The sequence below is a fragment of the Macaca nemestrina genome, chromosome 11 (assembly GCF_043159975.1).
Source record: "Macaca nemestrina isolate mMacNem1 chromosome 11, mMacNem.hap1, whole genome shotgun sequence".
Taxonomy (NCBI): Eukaryota; Metazoa; Chordata; class Mammalia; order Primates; family Cercopithecidae; genus Macaca; species Macaca nemestrina.
The window spans coordinates 82,521,463-82,540,983 of NC_092135.1; the positions used below are offsets into that span (position 1 = coordinate 82,521,463).

The following is a 19,521-nucleotide window of genomic DNA, read 5'->3' on the forward strand; positions in this document are numbered from 1 at the left end:
ATCACCGTTGTATTAGCTACAACATGTATGCAATGATGGAGGCAAGAACAACCACCCTAGATTACAAGATGGAAGCCACACACTGAGCTTGGCAGAACGCCAAGATCCTGGGTCACTGACACCATTGGGACTCCATATCATGTACCTTGACTGGCATGCATAAGTAAAATAAGCTATTTTCCTTAAGCTTTTGTTGTCTGGAAGCAATTTTAGAGAATCTGATATTGATTTTCAGTGATGTACTAAGGGAGCCTAATTTCCTTCATGTTCTATTGTTTATGAATACAGAGGCAGCATATTTGTTGAACTGGGATTAAAATAAAAAGGTAAATCATGGGGGAAAGTAATGTTATAATGTGTTTGCTTTTTCAAACATTTGCTCCAATTTCTTGAAACTCAGCCAGTCAACAATAATTACTGAGCACATTCTAAAGACTAAGTACACTTCAAGGCCTCAGGAATGCAATGATGGGCAAATCGGCCAAGGCAACTGCCTTTAAAATGCCTTCATTTTTGGGGGGGTGCCAAAATAAATAAACAGATAAAATTAAAAATGATTGTATTTATTAAATTCATTGAATGCATTCTAAATAAGTCAATTTAAATAGGCATAAAGATTTCTGAATTTATTTGAAAATACTAGTATTATAGTCTCCACTTAAAATTATTAAGAAATATTCTCATTTGAGATTTTATGACACCCTTCACTCAATCCCCTTAATCCTCCCCTCAAAATTATCCAAGTTAATGTTGACAGTGTTAGCCACTGTTAAGTGTTTGTTGTATACCCAGTCTTTCTTTGTTCTATGATTTTCAATATCCATCTGCTTATCTGTTGAAAAATACATATCTTTATTTATTTATACCAAAAGAATGAGATGATACCAGAGTAATTAGTCTTGATATCCTTAGATGAAAATCCTTATTATTTATTAATTATTTTTTGAGATGGGGGTATTGCTATGTTGCCCAGGATGGTCTTAAACTCCTGAGCTTCAGTAATCCTCCTATCTCAGCTTCTCAAAGTCCTGGGATTGTAGATGTGAGCCACAGGCGGCAAAAATCCTTCTTAATGGAGACATATGTATGCTTTAACAATTTATCTCTGGTATACCATTGCATAAATGTACAGTAATTTCTACTATTTTTCACAGTATACATTGGTATTTGTCAGATTTTAGATATTACAAACATTCTGCAGTGAGCATGTCTCTGCTAATATTTTTATCTTTTCATGATATTATTTCTGTGTCATGGTTTGTAAGAAGTAAAATTGCTGAGTCATGGGATATATGCTTTTTAAAAATGTTTCATAAATAAAATCAAGTTACTTTTCAAACATTATTATCAATTTATGCCATCACTAATCTTAAAAATCCAGCACAAAATATTTTTGTTTGGACGATGTAATAGAAAAAATAAGGGATCGACAGCAACTCATGTTTATTGTCTATTCATATTACTTTTTAAAATTTTTCTTTATAGATTTCTGTTTGTTTTATGCATTTTTTTCTTATGTTGTTTGTTGCGGAAATACTTTTGACTGTTATGTTTTCATCATTGATTGTACTCTTCAGTATTTTTAGTCTTAAATATTACTTGATATTGGTAGAAATGTAAATATTAGAGTTTTCTTTGTGTTTGTATTTAATTCTGCTATCTTTCCCATTTATTTACTTTTAACTTTTCTGTCATCATAGTTTTAGTAATATCTTTTGTTAGATTTCCTAAACTGAATATCTCCTTTTATGAAATAATTATTTCCATTCATTTTGATAACACATATGCTTGTCATATGCCTTTTTTCAATTTTTACTAGTTTATATATTTTTACTATTTCTCATATTTGCATCAATTTTTGCTAGATCAAATCAATTTATTATTTTTCTAGATTTTTATAGTTTTTTTATGTAAATAAAAATGATCACATACAATATGCACATATGCCGAAAATATTTCAGAAAAATAATTAACCTTAATTTTACTCTTGAGAGGTTTATCTATAAATATTTTGTTACAATACTTTTTTATATAATTTTATTTTTATTGATTTATTTTAGATTTGGGGGTATGTGGGCAGGTTTGTTACATGGGTATATTACATAATGCTGATGTCTAGGGTACAAATGATCCCATTACTCAGGTACTGAGCATGGAACCTCAAAGACCGTTTTTCAACCATTCCTTTTTCCCTCCCTTAGCTCTTTAGTAGTCCTCAATGTCTATTATTGCCGTCTTTATTTTCATGAGTACTAAATGCTTAGCATCTACTAAAAAGTGAGAATATACAGTATTTGGTTTTCTGTGTCTACATTAATTCGCTTAGGATAATGGCCTCCAGTTGCATCCATGTTGCTACAAAGGACATGGTTTTGTTCTTTTTTATGGTCGTGTAGTATGCCACGATGTATATGTATAACATTTCCTTATCCAATCCACTGTGGATGGGCACCTAGGTTGATTTCATGTCTTTGATATTATAAAAATAGTGCTGTGATGAACTACAAGTGCATGGGTATTTTTGGTTGAATGATTTGTTTTCTTTTGGTTATATACACACTAATGGTATTGCTGGCTTGAATGCTGGTTTTGTTTTAATTTCTCAGAGAAGTCTCCAACTTCTTTCCATAGTGGCTAAACTAATTTACATTTCCACCAACAGTGTATAAGTATTCTATTTTCTCTGCAGCCTTGCCAGAATTTGTAGTTAAAATATTTTAATGTAATTTTTTCTTTGTGTGTATTATTTGTGTACATACCTGTACGTGTGAGGGGGTGTTTTTGTGCATATACAATGCAATCTTATATCCTGTCACTTCTATAACATTTTCTTCATGATGATTTTCTCATGCCACTAAAATAGCATAAATGTTGTATGTCATATATTTTTATTTAATATGTTTATGATTTTATATCAGATATAATTTTTAATATATTACTTGCAATAATATATCTTGTGTATTGTTTGAATTGTTTAAAATTTTTCATTGTTTAAATATTGTCACTCATGCTGTTCATCTATCATACATAATAAACAAATATCTTTTTTCTTCCTCAATATTTATAACTAGAATTCAGAATCCTCATGAAAAAGTTAAAGATTGTATATTATAGATGAAACTAGTTACGTTAATCCAATTCATCCTAAATTTATATGAGGAATTTTATTATAAAGATTCAAAAGTGTCATATATAAATAAAATATTAAACCGAGTAGATCTTAAGAATATATCTTCAGGGACAGTCTCAATTTTTGACCTCTCTAGAGTAATACATTATAGAAATAATGCCCATCAGTTCTTCCTTAGCTTCTTAGAGTTCAGGTACACAAAACATTATTGGTTGGCCCTAAAACTTAGCATGAGCCTCTTGGGTTTGTTTAGTTTAGATGTATTCCATGGATAAATCAATTTTGGTAGGCAATTGGGTGATCTAACAGACAAAGTTACATCGATGGTGGGATGGAAGTGGAATTTATGACACATAGATACATATTTCCACATTTATTTTTAGGAATATTATGCAACTAAATATTGCCATCTGAATTTTGCAAGGTACCCATTTCATATTACCAAATAAACATATAAAAGTATTTATGAAAACTGCTATGAGGTTACAGCAAGATGGCATCCATCTGCAAACCAGGAAGAGGACTCTCATCAGAATCTGAATGAGCTGGCAGCTTGATCTTGGACTTTCCAGCCCTCAGAACCATAGGAATAAATTTCTATTGCTTAAGCCATTCAGTAATGGTATAGTTATTACAGTAGCTTAAAATGACTAAGACAAAAATAGTTTATGTTAATGAAATCTATATAGTTTTAATTTATATTTATCTTGTTCCTAGTGAACATGACCATACATAAATTTGAAACCTCAGTGGAAATTCCCACATCTTCTTATCAGAAAGGAGTATGGTAGACAAGAGGAGAATTTGAGTATATATAAAAGTTGTGTTATGGGCCAGTATTGTGTCCTAACCTCCTATGCTTTTCTTAAATCTAGCCACATCTGTACTACATAGAGAACTATTTCTACAAAATTTCTCTCATATGAATAGCACAGATGCCTGAGTACTCAACTGTGCTGCAGAATTTAATTTTTGCAAATTCTATGCAGTCTTTGTGGCATATTCTAGAGACTACTTTGCTAAAGTCACCAATGACCTTCAAGATGGCCAAATTGAGATCATTTAGTCATCTCATTTTACTTAAAAGCTACCAGTAGCATTCCTCACAGTTGATTACTATTTCCTTAAAACTAACGTTTTGCATTGGAAGGAAGGATTTATGAGGCATCTCATTTTCTTGGCTTTACAATCTTCTGCCAGGAGCTTGTTTGCTATCTCCTTTTTTAGCTGTTGCTTCTCAGGTCAACCCTGATCTGTCCTGGGACTCTTTATCTATCTGTATAAGCTCTCACATGATCTCTTGTAGCCCTTGCTTATAAATGGCATTGATATGCCAATGCCTCCCAAATGGGTTGTGAACCTGACTCCACATTTTATACCTGCACATCTCACTATCACTATTTGTATATCTAAAACTAATCCAAATTTTATAAACAATTTCCCCAATCTGTCCCTCCTCCCCAACTTTACTTAACATCTTAGACCAATTACTTTCATTTAAGTATCTTCTTAATATTTTCCCTGATTTTACATATCTCCTAGAATCAATTTTTTACATCCTAACTAGAGCAGTATTTGTATCTTCCTCCCTCCTACCAATGCTTCCTTTTTCCCTTTGTTTTTAACCCAGAAACAATGTGTCTGTAGGTGCCTGCATGTCACCTTTATATTCCCCTGCACTAGCTTTCTCCTCCTCTTCTAGTTCTTTCTTCTCCCACTACCTGACACTAAGAAACTCATGATAGCAAAATACATGCACCCTTGACTTATTGATATCTGTTTATTCTTTCACAAAAATACACACTTGTTCTTGTTTTAATACAAAACCAAATCCTAATCTACTCTCTTGTTTTAATATACATTTTTATATAATAAAACAAATAGAAAATCCTACCTAATCAATGTGTATGAAGTGTATTATTTTAATAGGTATATGAAAGTCTATGAAATATATCACGATATATCATAATTATGATATATACCATAATTTATGCAACTCTTTTGTTATTGAAAATCACTTTCTTTGTTTCTAGCTTTTTTATAATTATAATGTTAAACTAAGAATGTTACCTTAATGTTACATTAAGTGTTCTTGTAAATATCAGTTTATGCTGGTAATTTTACTCTACATAACAAGTCCCAGGAATGCAATGGCTAGATATAAGATTACATGTAATTTTAATTTTAATAGATATTACATAATTTCATTCAAAAAAGGGAATAAAACACAGGAATGTAGTTATTGTTCATCTTTTTTTCTTTACTCATAATAATATATCTTAATTTTATTCCTTTTGGTAAATTAATTACATGTCATCCAATTGCATTAATTTATTTGGCAACATATTAGAAATGTAGCTTTGGCTCTCCTATTTGCATTGTTTTGGCCTTTATCCCAAAGCTACTTATTAGAATTGAAAAATAAGGGGTAAAAATGGTTGAAAAATATCAATATCACCTAAATATTTTTTATAGCCTAACAAATGCTCTATCATTCTTTTAAGATGTAAAAAGTTGCATAATTAAATTATTTTATCTACTTATTAAGGTTGAACCCAGAAAAATTATGAAATTTCTCTCTAATCCTTTTTACATTTGTATCAATTTCCACATTTCCACAATTTCTACAGTTATACCAGCTATTCAAGACACACATCTTCAAGTGGGGAGCTAAGTTGGTATTCTGTTCTGCCAGGCATAATCAACATCAGCTCTAGGCAAGTTGCCAGAGAATCAGATAATTAAGCTTGAAAAAACATAAGATAATATCTTGCTTATTCCCTTTCTTTCAAAGGTTAAATAAGTGAAGTTAAGGGAGTCTGAATAATTATTTGTCCAATATTCCAAAGTTCTTTTAGTTGAAGGTGCCTTACAGTGGTTTGGAATAAGGTGTTAATTGTGATAGAGTCCACACAAATATAGGCTTCACACTTCATTGACTAGAAGACGCCCTTCTGTCTGTAACATCCTTACATATGTCTTATAATCAGTGATAATTTATTGATACTTGTTTTTAACAGGACCATATTTCAACTCAGCTGAATTTGAATACAGAAACAGGGTTATGATCACGGAGCTACTTTTAGGAAATTATTACCTAATAATTACCTTAAAATTTTACCATCACACATAAAATAATATAATTACATTATCAGCTTCAGGTAATATCAGTTTTGATATTCAATATATATCCCATGACTAGTATAGATCAGCGTTTCTCATAGTAAATATCATATAGACCTTCTCTTAAATATTCTCTTGAATATACTAAGTTCACTTGAGGCATAATTTTACTTAAATATGTTAACATCAAACTAATTATACAACCCCATATGCTTATAGCTCTTATGTAAACACAAACCAAAAAAAAAAAAAAAAAGAAAGAAAGAAATCAAATGAAAATACAACAGGCAAAATATCCAAATTTCCCCATCTTGATTTAATACAACAGATGATGTTGCTTTGCTGAAATCAAATCCTATCTGAAACATGAATTTGTTTATGAGTGTTTGTGTGTCAACACTGATCTCCACATGCCTGAAGTTTACAATGACTATGAGTGCACTATGGTGATGCTGTTCTTCTACCACTTTTTCCAATTTAACTATGTAGCACCTTCGTTCATGCAGCACGCCATCATATCACTTGGCATTAACTGAGAGTGAACAAGCGCGTGTTAAATTTTTATTATTCAAAAATAATAAAAGCAGTAGTGCTGGGCACCAATATGATAATAAACATGAATGTAAACCAAAGTGATAAATAGTGGCAACACTAAGTTACAAATTACCCAGTTATATGATGATACAGATGATAAAAATATGCTTAAGATTATTACAGTAATGAAAAGGAAAATTTTGAATCCCAAAATACACTCAGTGATGACTATGAATACATCCCAGACACATATGAAAAGTAGTGGAATACGTATTTGGTTTGTTTGTTATTTCAGGATGACGTAAGACTAAAAACTTGATTCACAAAAGCTCAGGTAAGGCTGAGTTGCTGGAACCCAGAAGTCAATCTAATTTGTGGGGATTTTTCAATCGAGTGATTGGAAGTTATTCAGACATAGTAAAAGCATCCAAAGATTTTTATGACAGGAAGTAGGGAGTCCAGTGGAAAGACATGTGGAGGTAGTAATATATAGTAGGTAAACTCAGGAAAGATTTACCTACTATGGAAGAACTGGACTGAATGAATCAGGAAAGGGATTTAGAACCCAGAGGTCTACCTACTGGTCTAGGAGAGGAGCAAGACCTTGGTTTCACACGTCAAGGTGACAACACTGTCCTGAAATTTTGTGTGAGCCAGAAGCAGATGAGGAACAATGCTGAGCAGAAACCTATTATCCAAATTTGAGTTAAGCAAAGCAAGACAAGTGGGATAAATCAGTATAAGAGGAAAACTTAAAGAATCTGATTTGAATTGCAGTTGTAAAGGGTGAATTGAAGGGGCAATTGCAGTTGTAGAAAGGGCAAAATTGAAATTGTAGCAAGATGAACTGCAATTTTTTAGACTAATGACACTTCTTTATTTACATTTTTAATTATAAATTGTTCGGCTAGAAAGTTGCCAATTGAACACAAATAATCTATAATTATTCCATAAAATATTTGAAATATTTTCTAAACAAGAAATGATTCTGCACATTTATAATAAGCAGGTATATATTTAACATCACACATTAAACCTATTGTTCAAATTATTGAGAGAAAAAAATTATTTTTTAAATTAGGGTGACTTGGTTCCACAGAAACAATTCATTCCAAAATCGTTACCGGTAGTCTTGCAAAATAAAAATTGATTTAAATAATAGGAATAAAAGGAAGGATATAACAAGTACTTGCAACACAATGGCAAAGTTAAAGATACACTGATACATACATATATTCAAACTTTGCCACTAGAAGCACAGTGTGACAGTCCACGTAGATGATATTCTGTTCCATGGGACAAGTCACATATCTGTGTTTCCCGTTTCCGGAACTGGATATTGAATTTTATCCTGTAGACGAAAATTTAAGAATTTCATTAGAAGTATTTTGATAGAAAAATATTGCAAAAAACCTCCTAAATTACATTATTATAAATTAAAAAAAAAAAAAAAACCCTACATCATCTGGTCTTTTCACATATGGTGCTTCTTCTACTTCCCTACAAGCTTTCTCAGTATAGATTATTCATACAAAAAACGTTATCTCCTTTCTAATGACTAACTGCAAGCTTACAAACCTTCAAAAGACGTACTAGAAATCATACAGGTTACTAGTTCTTTCCGAAGTTGACGTGTGCAGAGAATGCCTGCATTTTCAAAATATAAACACAATATTGTTACAGTAGTTGGAAATTGATTTAATTTCCATGCAATGTTTAGTGTAGATCAATTAAATGTTTTTCCTCTGATAGAATTGTGTCCATACTGAATTCTAACAAATTATTGGGTGATGTGCTCCACAGAGTATAGAAGTTTTGTAAATTCTCGCTTTCTCCCGAGACTTGCAGACTCCCCCAAGTGGATATCTGAGAAATTTAGCCAAGTGCCTCTAAATAACTCTGACACTTCATAATGAGCTTTGAGCAAACCATACCAACTTTTTTTTCCCCTTTGTTTGAACTGAAGCATAATACAGGAAGAATGACTATGTGAATGTGGTACTTCCCCTTTCTACCATCTATAAGTTATAATTTACTCACACTACTATTGACTCTCTTCTCTTTTTTCCCTCTTTCAAAAAGTGAAATCAAACTGTCAGATTTATTTAAGGAGCTTATTATGAATTGCAGGGCCACTGCTACATAAAATCCTACATATGAGACACACAAAATGGAATGTATTGCAATCTCGATTTCCAAATAAACAAGATAAACACAGTTTATATCAAAGTGCAGTTTGTTCTGACATAGGGGCATCAGAATGTCTGGAATCTGCTTTAACCAATTAAGCCTTTCAAGGCAAAGGAAAAATAAAGCCTTCAGTAAATCCATTGAAGGCACCATCTCCCAGCCTCCCACTGCCTGTTATCGATCTTTTTAAGTGCCGACTAATGAGTCGTATATATACCTGATGGGATGCTCTCACTCCACCACCTCAGAGGGGCTAAACTTACACAAAGAGAGAATCAACTGGGTGGGAGGCAGGGTGGGAGGGCACAGCCGGTCTGATGGCTGCCTTGGACCCTTGAAAACCAACCAGAAAGTCTGTCTCCAGGGAACGCAGCAGACCCGGTTCCCTACTTTCCGTGACAAACCCATTAGTTGGTGTGCAGGAGATTTTTCCATTCAGGTCGCTTCTAGGGCGAACGCTTTTGTTCGCTACCACTCTGTAGTGCGAGAGGAACTAGAGAGACATGCAAAGCAAGCTCGAGGCAGCAGCGTCTTTGCCGCAAAGCATCCCTTTCCCCTCAGCTTTAGCAATTTAGGAAGAACTGAGGTTCTCAGGGGAGGTGGGGTGAGGGGAATGCCAGGAGGAGGGACACATAAATCAGGAGTCCCTGTTTTTATCCTCTACCCACTTGCACTCGCATCGCCACAACTACCCTCCCCCGAAACTATTATCAACACAAGCACTTACGGTATCTACAAATGTGTGGGAGCAGGGGTGGGTGGGGGGCACATTTTCTTTCCTTGCCTTTCCCTAAGACTGAACAGGGTACCAGCCTCCATACCAAAAACACATTAAATAACAAAATCAAATAAACCAAACCCAGTGGATAGCAATTATCTCGAGAAAGAAGCCGCTGCTGGCACCGGCCTGGATTCGCTGCAGTCGGAAGCGGGTGGCTTTCGGTATTGAATTATTAATTTATTTATCCCCCTCGCCGCCACCCCCACGCCGACTGCCAGGCAAGAAATCGCGGCCTCTTCGCTTCCTCTCCGCCCCCACCTTCCAGGAGTCTCCCACTTGGCGGTGGCCGTCGCGTCCCCGGCCCTCTGCGGCAGTGGCGCCGCGCGGGGCGCTCCCACTCGCGCTCGGGCTGGCGCGGCCGCGGGTCCCGGCGGCGGGGTGGGCGGGGGAGGCAGCGGGTGACAGATGTACTCCTCTGACAGCTCTCAGTATCAGCCCAGTGGCTCCCTGCCATTGGCTCAGTGCAATGGACCGGCAACGCCGCTCACTATAATAACACTCATGCCTGCCAGCAGCAGCAACTCCGAGTGCAGGCGCCGAGCGCGGGGGATGCTGCCTCCGCCGCCGCTCCTGCTGCCGCGCAGGCGGCTCCCGCAGCCCCGCTCCGCCCGGCCGCCGCGCGGGCACTGACTCCCGCTCGGCTCCGTTTCGCCGGCCCGGCCCCCTCCTAGCCTGGAATCCTCCCGCGGGGCTCGTCGTCCCGACGCGAATTAGAAGAGAAACAGAGGAGCGAGAGACTGAGGGAGAGCGCGGCGAGCATGCGGAGGCGGGGGAGCCTCGGCGCGCACCACAGAGGGGTGCAGTGAGCCGGTCTCCAGAGGACGTGCCGGGGGCGGCTGCGTGCCCTCGTGGCGGGTCCCCAGCCCACCCTCGCCAGCCCCGGCGCGCTGCGGCTGTGGGCGCGGGGTGCGTGGAAGCGGCGGCTGCGGCGGAGGAGGCGGTGGCTGCCCCATGGAGTGTTACTACATTGTCATCAGCTCCACGCATCTCAGCAACGGACACTTTCGCAACATCAAGGGAGTTTTCCGGGGCCCTCTCAGCAAGAACGGGAACAAAACTCTGGTAATCGCTTCTGTTTTCCTCTCTCTCTCTCATTTTTAAGAGGGCATTTGGAAGATTGAGTTTTTGGAGGTATTGAGATTCAATTTGGTTTATAATTTACTCATTTATTTATCTGGTGGGCGTGGGGTGAGAATTGTGTGTAGAAAAAGGAAGGGGTCTTAGGGAAGCTGTGATCCATGGCTTTCGTTGACACTTCCACAATGCTCTGGACTCTCTCACCTCACTCCATTACGCTGAAGATTACCACAGTCTCTCCTTATTTGAAGCAAATATGTCAACAGGACCTGTTTTAAAAGAAAAGAAAAGAACTCTAACCCCAAGTTACCCCATAACCCCTTTTGTTTGGCTTAGGAGCCTGAAGGTGAATGAGGATGTGGCTGTCTCTGATGGAGGCAGGGAACCATGTGGCTGGTCACAAGGAGGAAGTGGCGGGATTGAGTGATGGTCTGAGAAAGAGTTTGTATTCCAGCTCTTTTCTGAAGGACTGATAGCAAACTTCTCTAGTGAGAAGTTGTCAGTGCTAAGCTTAAGAGTGACTCCAGAACCTTATGCTGTCCACTTTCAGCTATTCTCTGTAAAGTGGTGGTGGATATGTGTGAAGCACTATCACTATGTCACCATTAGAGCCACTAGGGAAAACGTGAGGCAAATAGAACCCAGGCGGTTGCTGGAAGGTTCTCACTGGATCACAGAGCTTCCTTTTTCAGGATCCTAGTCGGAAGAGCACTCCTGATTGGTGGGAGAAGATGTGCTGAGCATTGAGATAGTGCAGGATAATAGCTCCTACCTCTCATCCAAATCCCCCTTTAGCTATAAAACCTCCCTGCAGAACTGACTTTCATGTATTGGTATGTTTGGAGAAGTATACACCTCCATAAAGTAAAAAAGGAAGTAGAATAAAGGCTCATTAGGCTTAGTACTTCAAAGAGTAAAGACAAAGTGAGGTGGCAGTATACAAATGTATGATTCACTGAAGTCTGTGTTTATTAGGAAGCAGGCTCTCTTCTCCTTTCTTACACAGTGGTAACTTACCCTGAATGAGGAGAGTAGAAGTTTAAGGACAGACTCAAATAGTCCAAAAGTAAATATAGCATTCTTGATCGAATTTTCTTTTTGTATTTTAAAATATGTTTCTTTATGAATACAGAAAATATGCTGTGATGTGTTTTCCAAGAATGAAAAGTTCTCATCTAAAGTTTTACGTAAATTCTTGATGCATTTAATTTCATTCTTTTTACCTTGAATCTCTTGGCTAGTTGCTTTCAGTCTACTTAAGACTCTCAAAAGCAGGACTAGTTTGTTGCCTTTATTGTTGTTGTAGATGTGGTTGTTGGTTGTTGTTGACCAAAAGAAAGTGAAAATACTCTTCTGCAGTCTTCTTTAGTAGAGTACCACAAACAGCAGTAGCCAAAGTCTAAAGGAATTGTTGAAATTGTTCTGGCCCCACTTAGAGAAGTCAATTATATAGGAACGTAAAATTTTGGGGAAAAAACTTTCAGTTTGAAGAAAGTACACACTGTTTTTTCAATTAAATTTCACTTACGGTAAAAGGCAAACTTAATGCACAAGTTTTCATTTCCATACTTGCAACCATGGTGTAGGTGATAAAGCTCACAGTGGGGTTTATAGAAAAAAAAAGTTATTTGCCATACCTCAACTTGTTAAAATTCTATAGGTCTTGATTCGCAAGTTAATCTTAGGTTCTAACAATGGTTGAATTTGCTTATGCTGATGTGTTTGTTGTGTGTTTGGAGTTGGTTCATTCTTTATGACTTATATTTACAAAAGGTAGGTTAAAGTCTAGATTTGCCATTGTAATCTTGTGAGTAAATTGGGTGCTAAAAAACAGCTATCTAAATGAGATGGATAAACCTAAATATAGACAAACATCAGAAAGAACAAACAAAGATAAAAAGGCTTTGAAATAACTCCATAATTATCTTAGTTATCATGAAAGAGACTTCAGGCACTTCTGAGCTAGTCCTTCCAGCTGATGTTAAAACTGCCCAAGTTTGTATTTCCTGTGTATGAGAGTTGCATTGACTGAAAAGAAGTAAATTTTCATATATGATGTGAATATATTTGAAACTACTTCTTTACAATATAATACATTAATCTATTATATGTGCTTTCTAGATGTCTTCTCATGAGTATAATTATGGAAAATGATGAGATTTATGCCTGTCTTTAAGTATAACAGAAAAGATTCTAGATCTGTTCATAAATTAATGATTTTAATTTTAAAAAGAACTGTCTATACTTAGCCCAAAATGATTCTTTATAGCACAGAGGATGCTGTGAGCACTTACATATATACTAAAACATACTGTCACTTAAAAATAGGAAACTGGATCTGAAACTTCTAAGAATTAGCAACTTCAATGAGAAATACAAACATCATCTTAAAAGGTATATATGGCACATTTATAAATTTTCAAGTAAGAATTTATGCTTATCATGGTTCTACAGCTTAATTTTTTATTTTTTAAATTGACAGATAAACTTATCTGTGTTTATCGTGTACAATGATTTTAATCCCAGTTTTATGGAGTAATAATTATGATATCTTTCCTACTTTATTTTCTATTTTATTTTAATATATTTGAATTTTGCCATTAGAAATCATCACATTTTTGTATTTTGAATTGCGTACCAAGTTCTAAGGATTTTGATAGCATGGCAAATGTTTTTTTCTTACTTCGGGGAAGTGCAACCCTTAAACATAAAATTACTCAGCGAAAAGGTACTTTGATTTCTCCAAGACCTTTTAGTTACTTTCTATCAATAGAACTTAATGGCTATTTGAGAAATTTTTAAAATCAAATTAAAAAAATAATTTTATAATCTCTGAAAAATTACAGGATTAATTTAAGATAGCCTGTAACTGTTAATACAGTCTTCTTTTATGAGTTAGATGTTACTTACAAAATAACCAGGGTACTTCATATTTTATTGCCAGTGATTAATTGTTTTAATCCTAAATCCAGAATGTAATCCTGCCATTCATATTGAGAAGATAGTCAAAATATATAGTCCCTTCTCTAGGTCATATTGTGTCACACAAACAGAGAGTTTTGGAAAATAACAACGTTCTTGAAGACTAAGCCTCTTGTTAATGTTGACCCTATTTATGAGCTTTTAAATATATTCCTTTTGCCAATTCTAATGAAAAATATGTAAATTTTCTTTTTGCAATGTCTTACAAGTAAAAAGAAAAGTCAATCTGTTTATCATGATTTCTGTTAAAAACTGTAACATATCTGTGATATAGCTTTAATTTCATGGAACAAGAAGTAAGTGAATATTTCATAGTTCTCCAGAATATTTCTGGATAAGTTATAGAGCTTAACAGAAATGAATAAAGTTTATCTTCCATCTAATCTCATTCTTTTTATTTAGATTTTCCCAATTAACCATTGTGTAAGCAATTGCTTACTGAATAAAGACATTTAGGTACATCTTTTTTTGCAATTGATTTACAAAGTTTATTTGTCTTAATTATATAGTTAAATAAATACAGAATATTTCTGTATATTACATATTTAACATGGAATTTAAATATTCCTTTAATCACTTTAATATGTAATTTGGGATTTGTCTTGGGAAACTTGGAAATCATTACTAATTTGTTCATTACATTTTGTTAGTTGGTCAGCATTTTAGTATCTTATAATAACATTATATCTATTTCACTGACTATGGAATTCAAAAGAATCAGTGATGGTTTTGAGGTCATACAGGGAGTCAATATTATCAAGCAGATTTCCTGACTCCAGACATATTTCCTTTATAATTTATATGCCAAATTATGGAATCTCTAGGGATCATTATGGTAATATGACTAAGAGATGGTATTGTGCTATCTGTTTGGTTGAAGGCACTTTATTTTTCCAATTATCTCCAGATATGGATAAATAGTGCCAGAGTCATAGAATAATTTGTTTAAATTTGTTTTACTACTCATCCTCCATATGCAAATATCACTCATTTCTGTCGGGCCTAAAGGCCTTCTTTCTGTAGGCTGCCCTCCATTTCTAATATATGAAATACTACATTCGGCAAGAAAAGAAATGTTAATTTACTAATCGGTTCACAAAATATTTGTTATTTAGTTCATTCAAATTTATTGAGGTGCCTCAATTACAAAGCACTGTTCTAGGCACCATAGGCTCTGTATTATGCACTAAATAATACATGCTAAGAAGCATTTTGGGCTGCTCTTGTTCACTTTGAATCTGTTGAAAAAATATTCACATCTTTTTACATGTTTGTAGGTTTCTTGTCACTCAGGACGTTGTGATGTGTGTTAATTTAGGAAAACCTGAAAAAATTCTGTTATTTCCCTTGTGTATGTAGGAACTCACTAAAATTAGGCAGGCTTTTGAAACACTATTTGGCCTTTTGTTTTAGTTTTCATTATTGAATATAACTTACTTTTCATATAATTCCCTTGAACATTTTCTAAATCTCTTGGGAAATGTAATTTAAAAGACTTCTTATCGAAACCCATTTAGGTGACGCTTTAAGAGTATGCATGTAAGACTGAAGAGATCAACTGGTGAATAGGTGCTGTTGGAAAAGTTATTATTTTTTAGGTTAATGTCCTCAAGAGAGCTCAGGGGTAAGGGTGGATTAGGGTGAGATCCTAATATATCTTCAGACTTTCCTACTTTATAAACTTCTTCACACAAGCAGTCCAATTATATATTCTTCCAAATTTCATTTAAACTCTTATGTATTCAATATTGAAGACCATCTTGTGTCTCAATTTTCTGAACTTAAGGTGTCATATATTCTTGCTCTGTTGGTTTTGAATTCTAGTGAAACTTTTACTACATGTCCTTTTTCAGAACACATTATTCTAGTAAGGAAAATAACTAATATTTGAATTATTGTTATAACACAAACATGCAAGCACTATTTTAAGGTAAATGTCAAATAATATTCATGATTACCACACACTTTTGTTAATTCATTAAATATTGAGTTATTTTAGATAACTGAAATTTGAATAGCGACGTAATGTCTTGACTTCTCACTTCTGCACCAATAGTTTCAGGTTATCGATGACTGCAATTACATTTTTAATGAAAATACAGATCAGCGAGAATTTCAGGGATGGCCTAGTCCAGAGGTTTAATGGAGTTATATTCAGGGCCAAATTCAGGCTGCCAAATTAGTTTGTTCAGTATGCACAGTGTTTTAAAATACTTGGATTGAAATGCAGTTGGAAGAAGACGCTTCTCCGTTTTCCACTGTCTACACTACATTCTGTTGCTATGTAGGCTATTCAGTTACTTACGTGACTTTCCTGACCATTGAAGGCACTTCAGTTTTCCATACCTTGCTTAGTTCAAGGACCGAAGTTTACCTATGTGAAGATAGAAGTATTTCTGTCGTTATATTTTCTTCTGTAGTAACTGTTTGGCATATATTGGTTGAAGTGAATTAACAGTATTCTCCAGGTCAAATATCTAGGATCTCTATCATAATAAGAAATATACAGGGATTTCAGAGTGATCAATTTTTGCATTTTTAAAATTGCAAACTTTTACTTAGGCTACTGGTATTTTTGGTATTTTGCTGTTGTTTTTGACCTCAAAACATTAATTTAGAATTTAATTTTATGCTTTAATATATACTTAAATAAACATGTTACATTTATATACCATATTTGGGAAATGGTTTGTTAAAAGTATTATACATAGTGTAAATCATATGTAAATAATTGTGCTAATGATGCAGCGTTGAAATAATTTCCTATCGTGCCCGTTTAACTGAGATAGTACTGTTGAAGGGACTTGCTGTTAGGAGTTTAGTAATCCTTTCTAAAAAAGATAACAGTTATAATCTATGGTGTGCTGCAACAAATATTTATGAAGAAATTACTTATATTTGTTTATCACATTTTTATATTGCTAACCACAATAATAAATATAATTGTGTTAGTTTCTCTTTCTGAAAATTTTAACCTAAACCATTTGATCTGTTTTATCTCATTCTAAATTATCTACTGTATCTGAGAAAATGTTACAATACATAGTAGGCCCTTCATATCCGTGGATTCTCATTCATGGATTCAACCACTGTGGATACTTTGAGTATCTCAAATACTCAAAAAAGAAAAAAAGCACATTGTATTTGTACTTAACATGTACAAACATTTTTTTTTCTTGCCATTATTCCCTAAATAATACAATATAACAACAGTTTACATAGCATTTACATTTTACTGGGCATTAGAAATAATCTAATCTCCAGATAATTTAAAGAATAAGGGACGATGTGCATAGACTATATGTAAATACTATACCATTTATGTAAGGGACCTGAGAATCTGTGAATTTTGATATATATCCTAGGGGGATCTTAGACCCACTTCCCCATGGATATGCAGAGATAACTGTATACTGTATTATGATAGTGTCTTCAAGTAGCCATGATTCATTATTTTTATAAACATATTACAGTACACTTTCTATTACAATATAAGATTAAGAGGAGTAATAAATAATTAAAATTCAGTCGTGGTTGTCAAAGTAAACAAAGTCCATTACCTGAGGTATTACTCTGAATTCTTTCATAATGGTTTGGCACCACTGGAAGAAAGTTACATACTTTTCTACCTGTAAGTACATTTAATATACTGATTGTTTATGATGTCAATGCTGTGCTCAAATTATAAGAAAACATTTTTTCTTAAATAGTATTTGAAAAATTACGTGTATTAAACATGATGGCTGGTTTTATGTGTCACCTGGAATAGTAGTGTATTGGTCCATTCTCACACTGCTATAAAGATAGTACCCGAGACCAGGTAATTTAAAAAGAAAAGAGGTTTCATTGACTCACATTTCCACATGGCCTCAGAAAACTTACAATCGTGGTGGATGGTGAGGGAGAAGCAAGGACCTTCTTCCCTTGGTGGTAGGAGAGAGAAGTGCAAACAGGGGAAATGCCAAACGCTTATAAAATTATCAGTTCTAGTGAGAGCTCACTTACTATCCCAAGAACAGCACAGGGGAAACTGCCCCTATGATCCAGTCACTTCCCTCCCTCAGCACCTGAGGATTACAATTCAAGATGAGATTTGGGTGGGGACACAGAGCCAAGTTATATCATGTAGCCAGTTATTTAATCAAATTCTAATGTAGGTATTGCTGTGAAGGTATTTTGTAGATACACTTAATGTCTACAACCAGTTGATTTTAAGTAAAGGAGATTACTCTTGAGGATGTGGTTTAGCCTGATAACCAGTTGAAAAAATCTAAGAGCAAAACTGAGGTTTTCTGGAGAAGAAATTCTACCTGAAAACTTCTGTAGCAACTCCTACTTGAGTTTCCAGCCTGCAGGCACTGCCTTCACATTTAAGATTTACCAGCTCCTACAATCACTGAGTCAGTTTGTTAAAATAAATCATATGTGCATCTACACACACACACACACACACACACACACATCATATTGTTCTTATGTGTCTGGAGAACCTTAACCCTTAACTGATACAGTGAAAATCAGTTTATAATGTTTCTTTTATAATGAGCTAACTAAATGTTTGAAATGTAAATTCCATTTGGATTTAATAGGAAATCGATGCATTAATGTTGATAACTATATAGGTTTAAAATTGATAGACCTGATTGTGGAATTTTTCTGCTATTTTATATACAGGTTTACAGTAACTTTATCTGAAGTGTTTGCCTGGATTACAATTTCTCTCTCTCAATCAACACACCTCAAGCATCTAAAACAACCTCTATGTAAAATGGAGTTATTCTTATCTGTTCAATCCCAACAGCTTACTACAAATGTGTATTGTACTTGAAGAAAGTCAAGCTCTTTCTAAATTAGATAAAATATTGTATTAGTCTGTTCTCATGCTGCTATAAGGACGTAACTGAGACTAGGCAATTACAAAGGAAAAAGGTTTAATTGACTCACAGTTCTGCATGTCTGCGGAGGCCTCAGGAAACTTACAATCACGGCAGGAGGGGAAGCAAACACACCCTTCTTCACATGGTGCTGGGAAGGAGAAGTGCCGAGCGAAGGGAGAGAAAAGCCACTTATAAAACGATCAGATCTCATGAGAACTCACTATTATGAGAACAGCATGAGGGTAACTGCCCCCATGATTCAGTTTCCTCCCACCAGGTCCCCTCCCGTTCCACCTCCATGACATGTCGTGATTATGGGAACTACAATTCAAGATGAGATTTGGGTGGGGATACAGCCAAACAATATCAAATATATCTTTTAAAGTTAATTTCAAAAGTTTATACTTTGTTAGCCTGAATTTAAGCAAATGAGCTTTAAATTGAGGTTATGTAAAATGAAGGACGTTCATTTTACAAAACAAAAATTTCTTCATGAAATGTACAAAATATGTACAGAGTTATATCAATGTCCACCAGCCAGAGATACCAGGACATAACTCTAGTTGAATCACATTAGGAACATTGGTATTTGTTGAAATGAGATTAAATGCACACCATGGAGAACCTTGATGCATCTCTTGAAGAGAGTATAAGGGGTAGTTCTTTAGGATTTGGGATTGTGCAAGGTGTATTTTCTGGAGAGTTTACTAAAACATTTTTAAATTCTGGATTGGATACTGTGATAAATAAAAGACAATTCTATATTGGGTATCTTAGGACTTTCTATCTAGGAGCAAAGAGAAACAAAGTGGGGTAGGGCTGTAGTT

At 35.0% G+C, this 19,521-nt stretch overlaps 1 protein-coding gene across 1 annotated transcript in view; it reads left to right on the forward strand.

Annotated features, from left to right (window-relative positions):
* Window positions 1-10,153: 10,153 nt before the first annotated feature.
* The window catches only part of LOC105468265 (zinc finger protein 804A), a 344,320-nt gene continuing 334,952 nt past the window's right edge, over window positions 10,154-19,521 (forward strand). Inside the window, exon 1 of the mRNA XM_011718363.3 lies at window positions 10,154-10,820. Coding sequence (XP_011716665.2) covers window positions 10,710-10,820 — 111 coding nt within the window. The 5' untranslated portion in view covers window positions 10,154-10,709. The remainder of the gene's footprint in view (window positions 10,821-19,521) is intronic.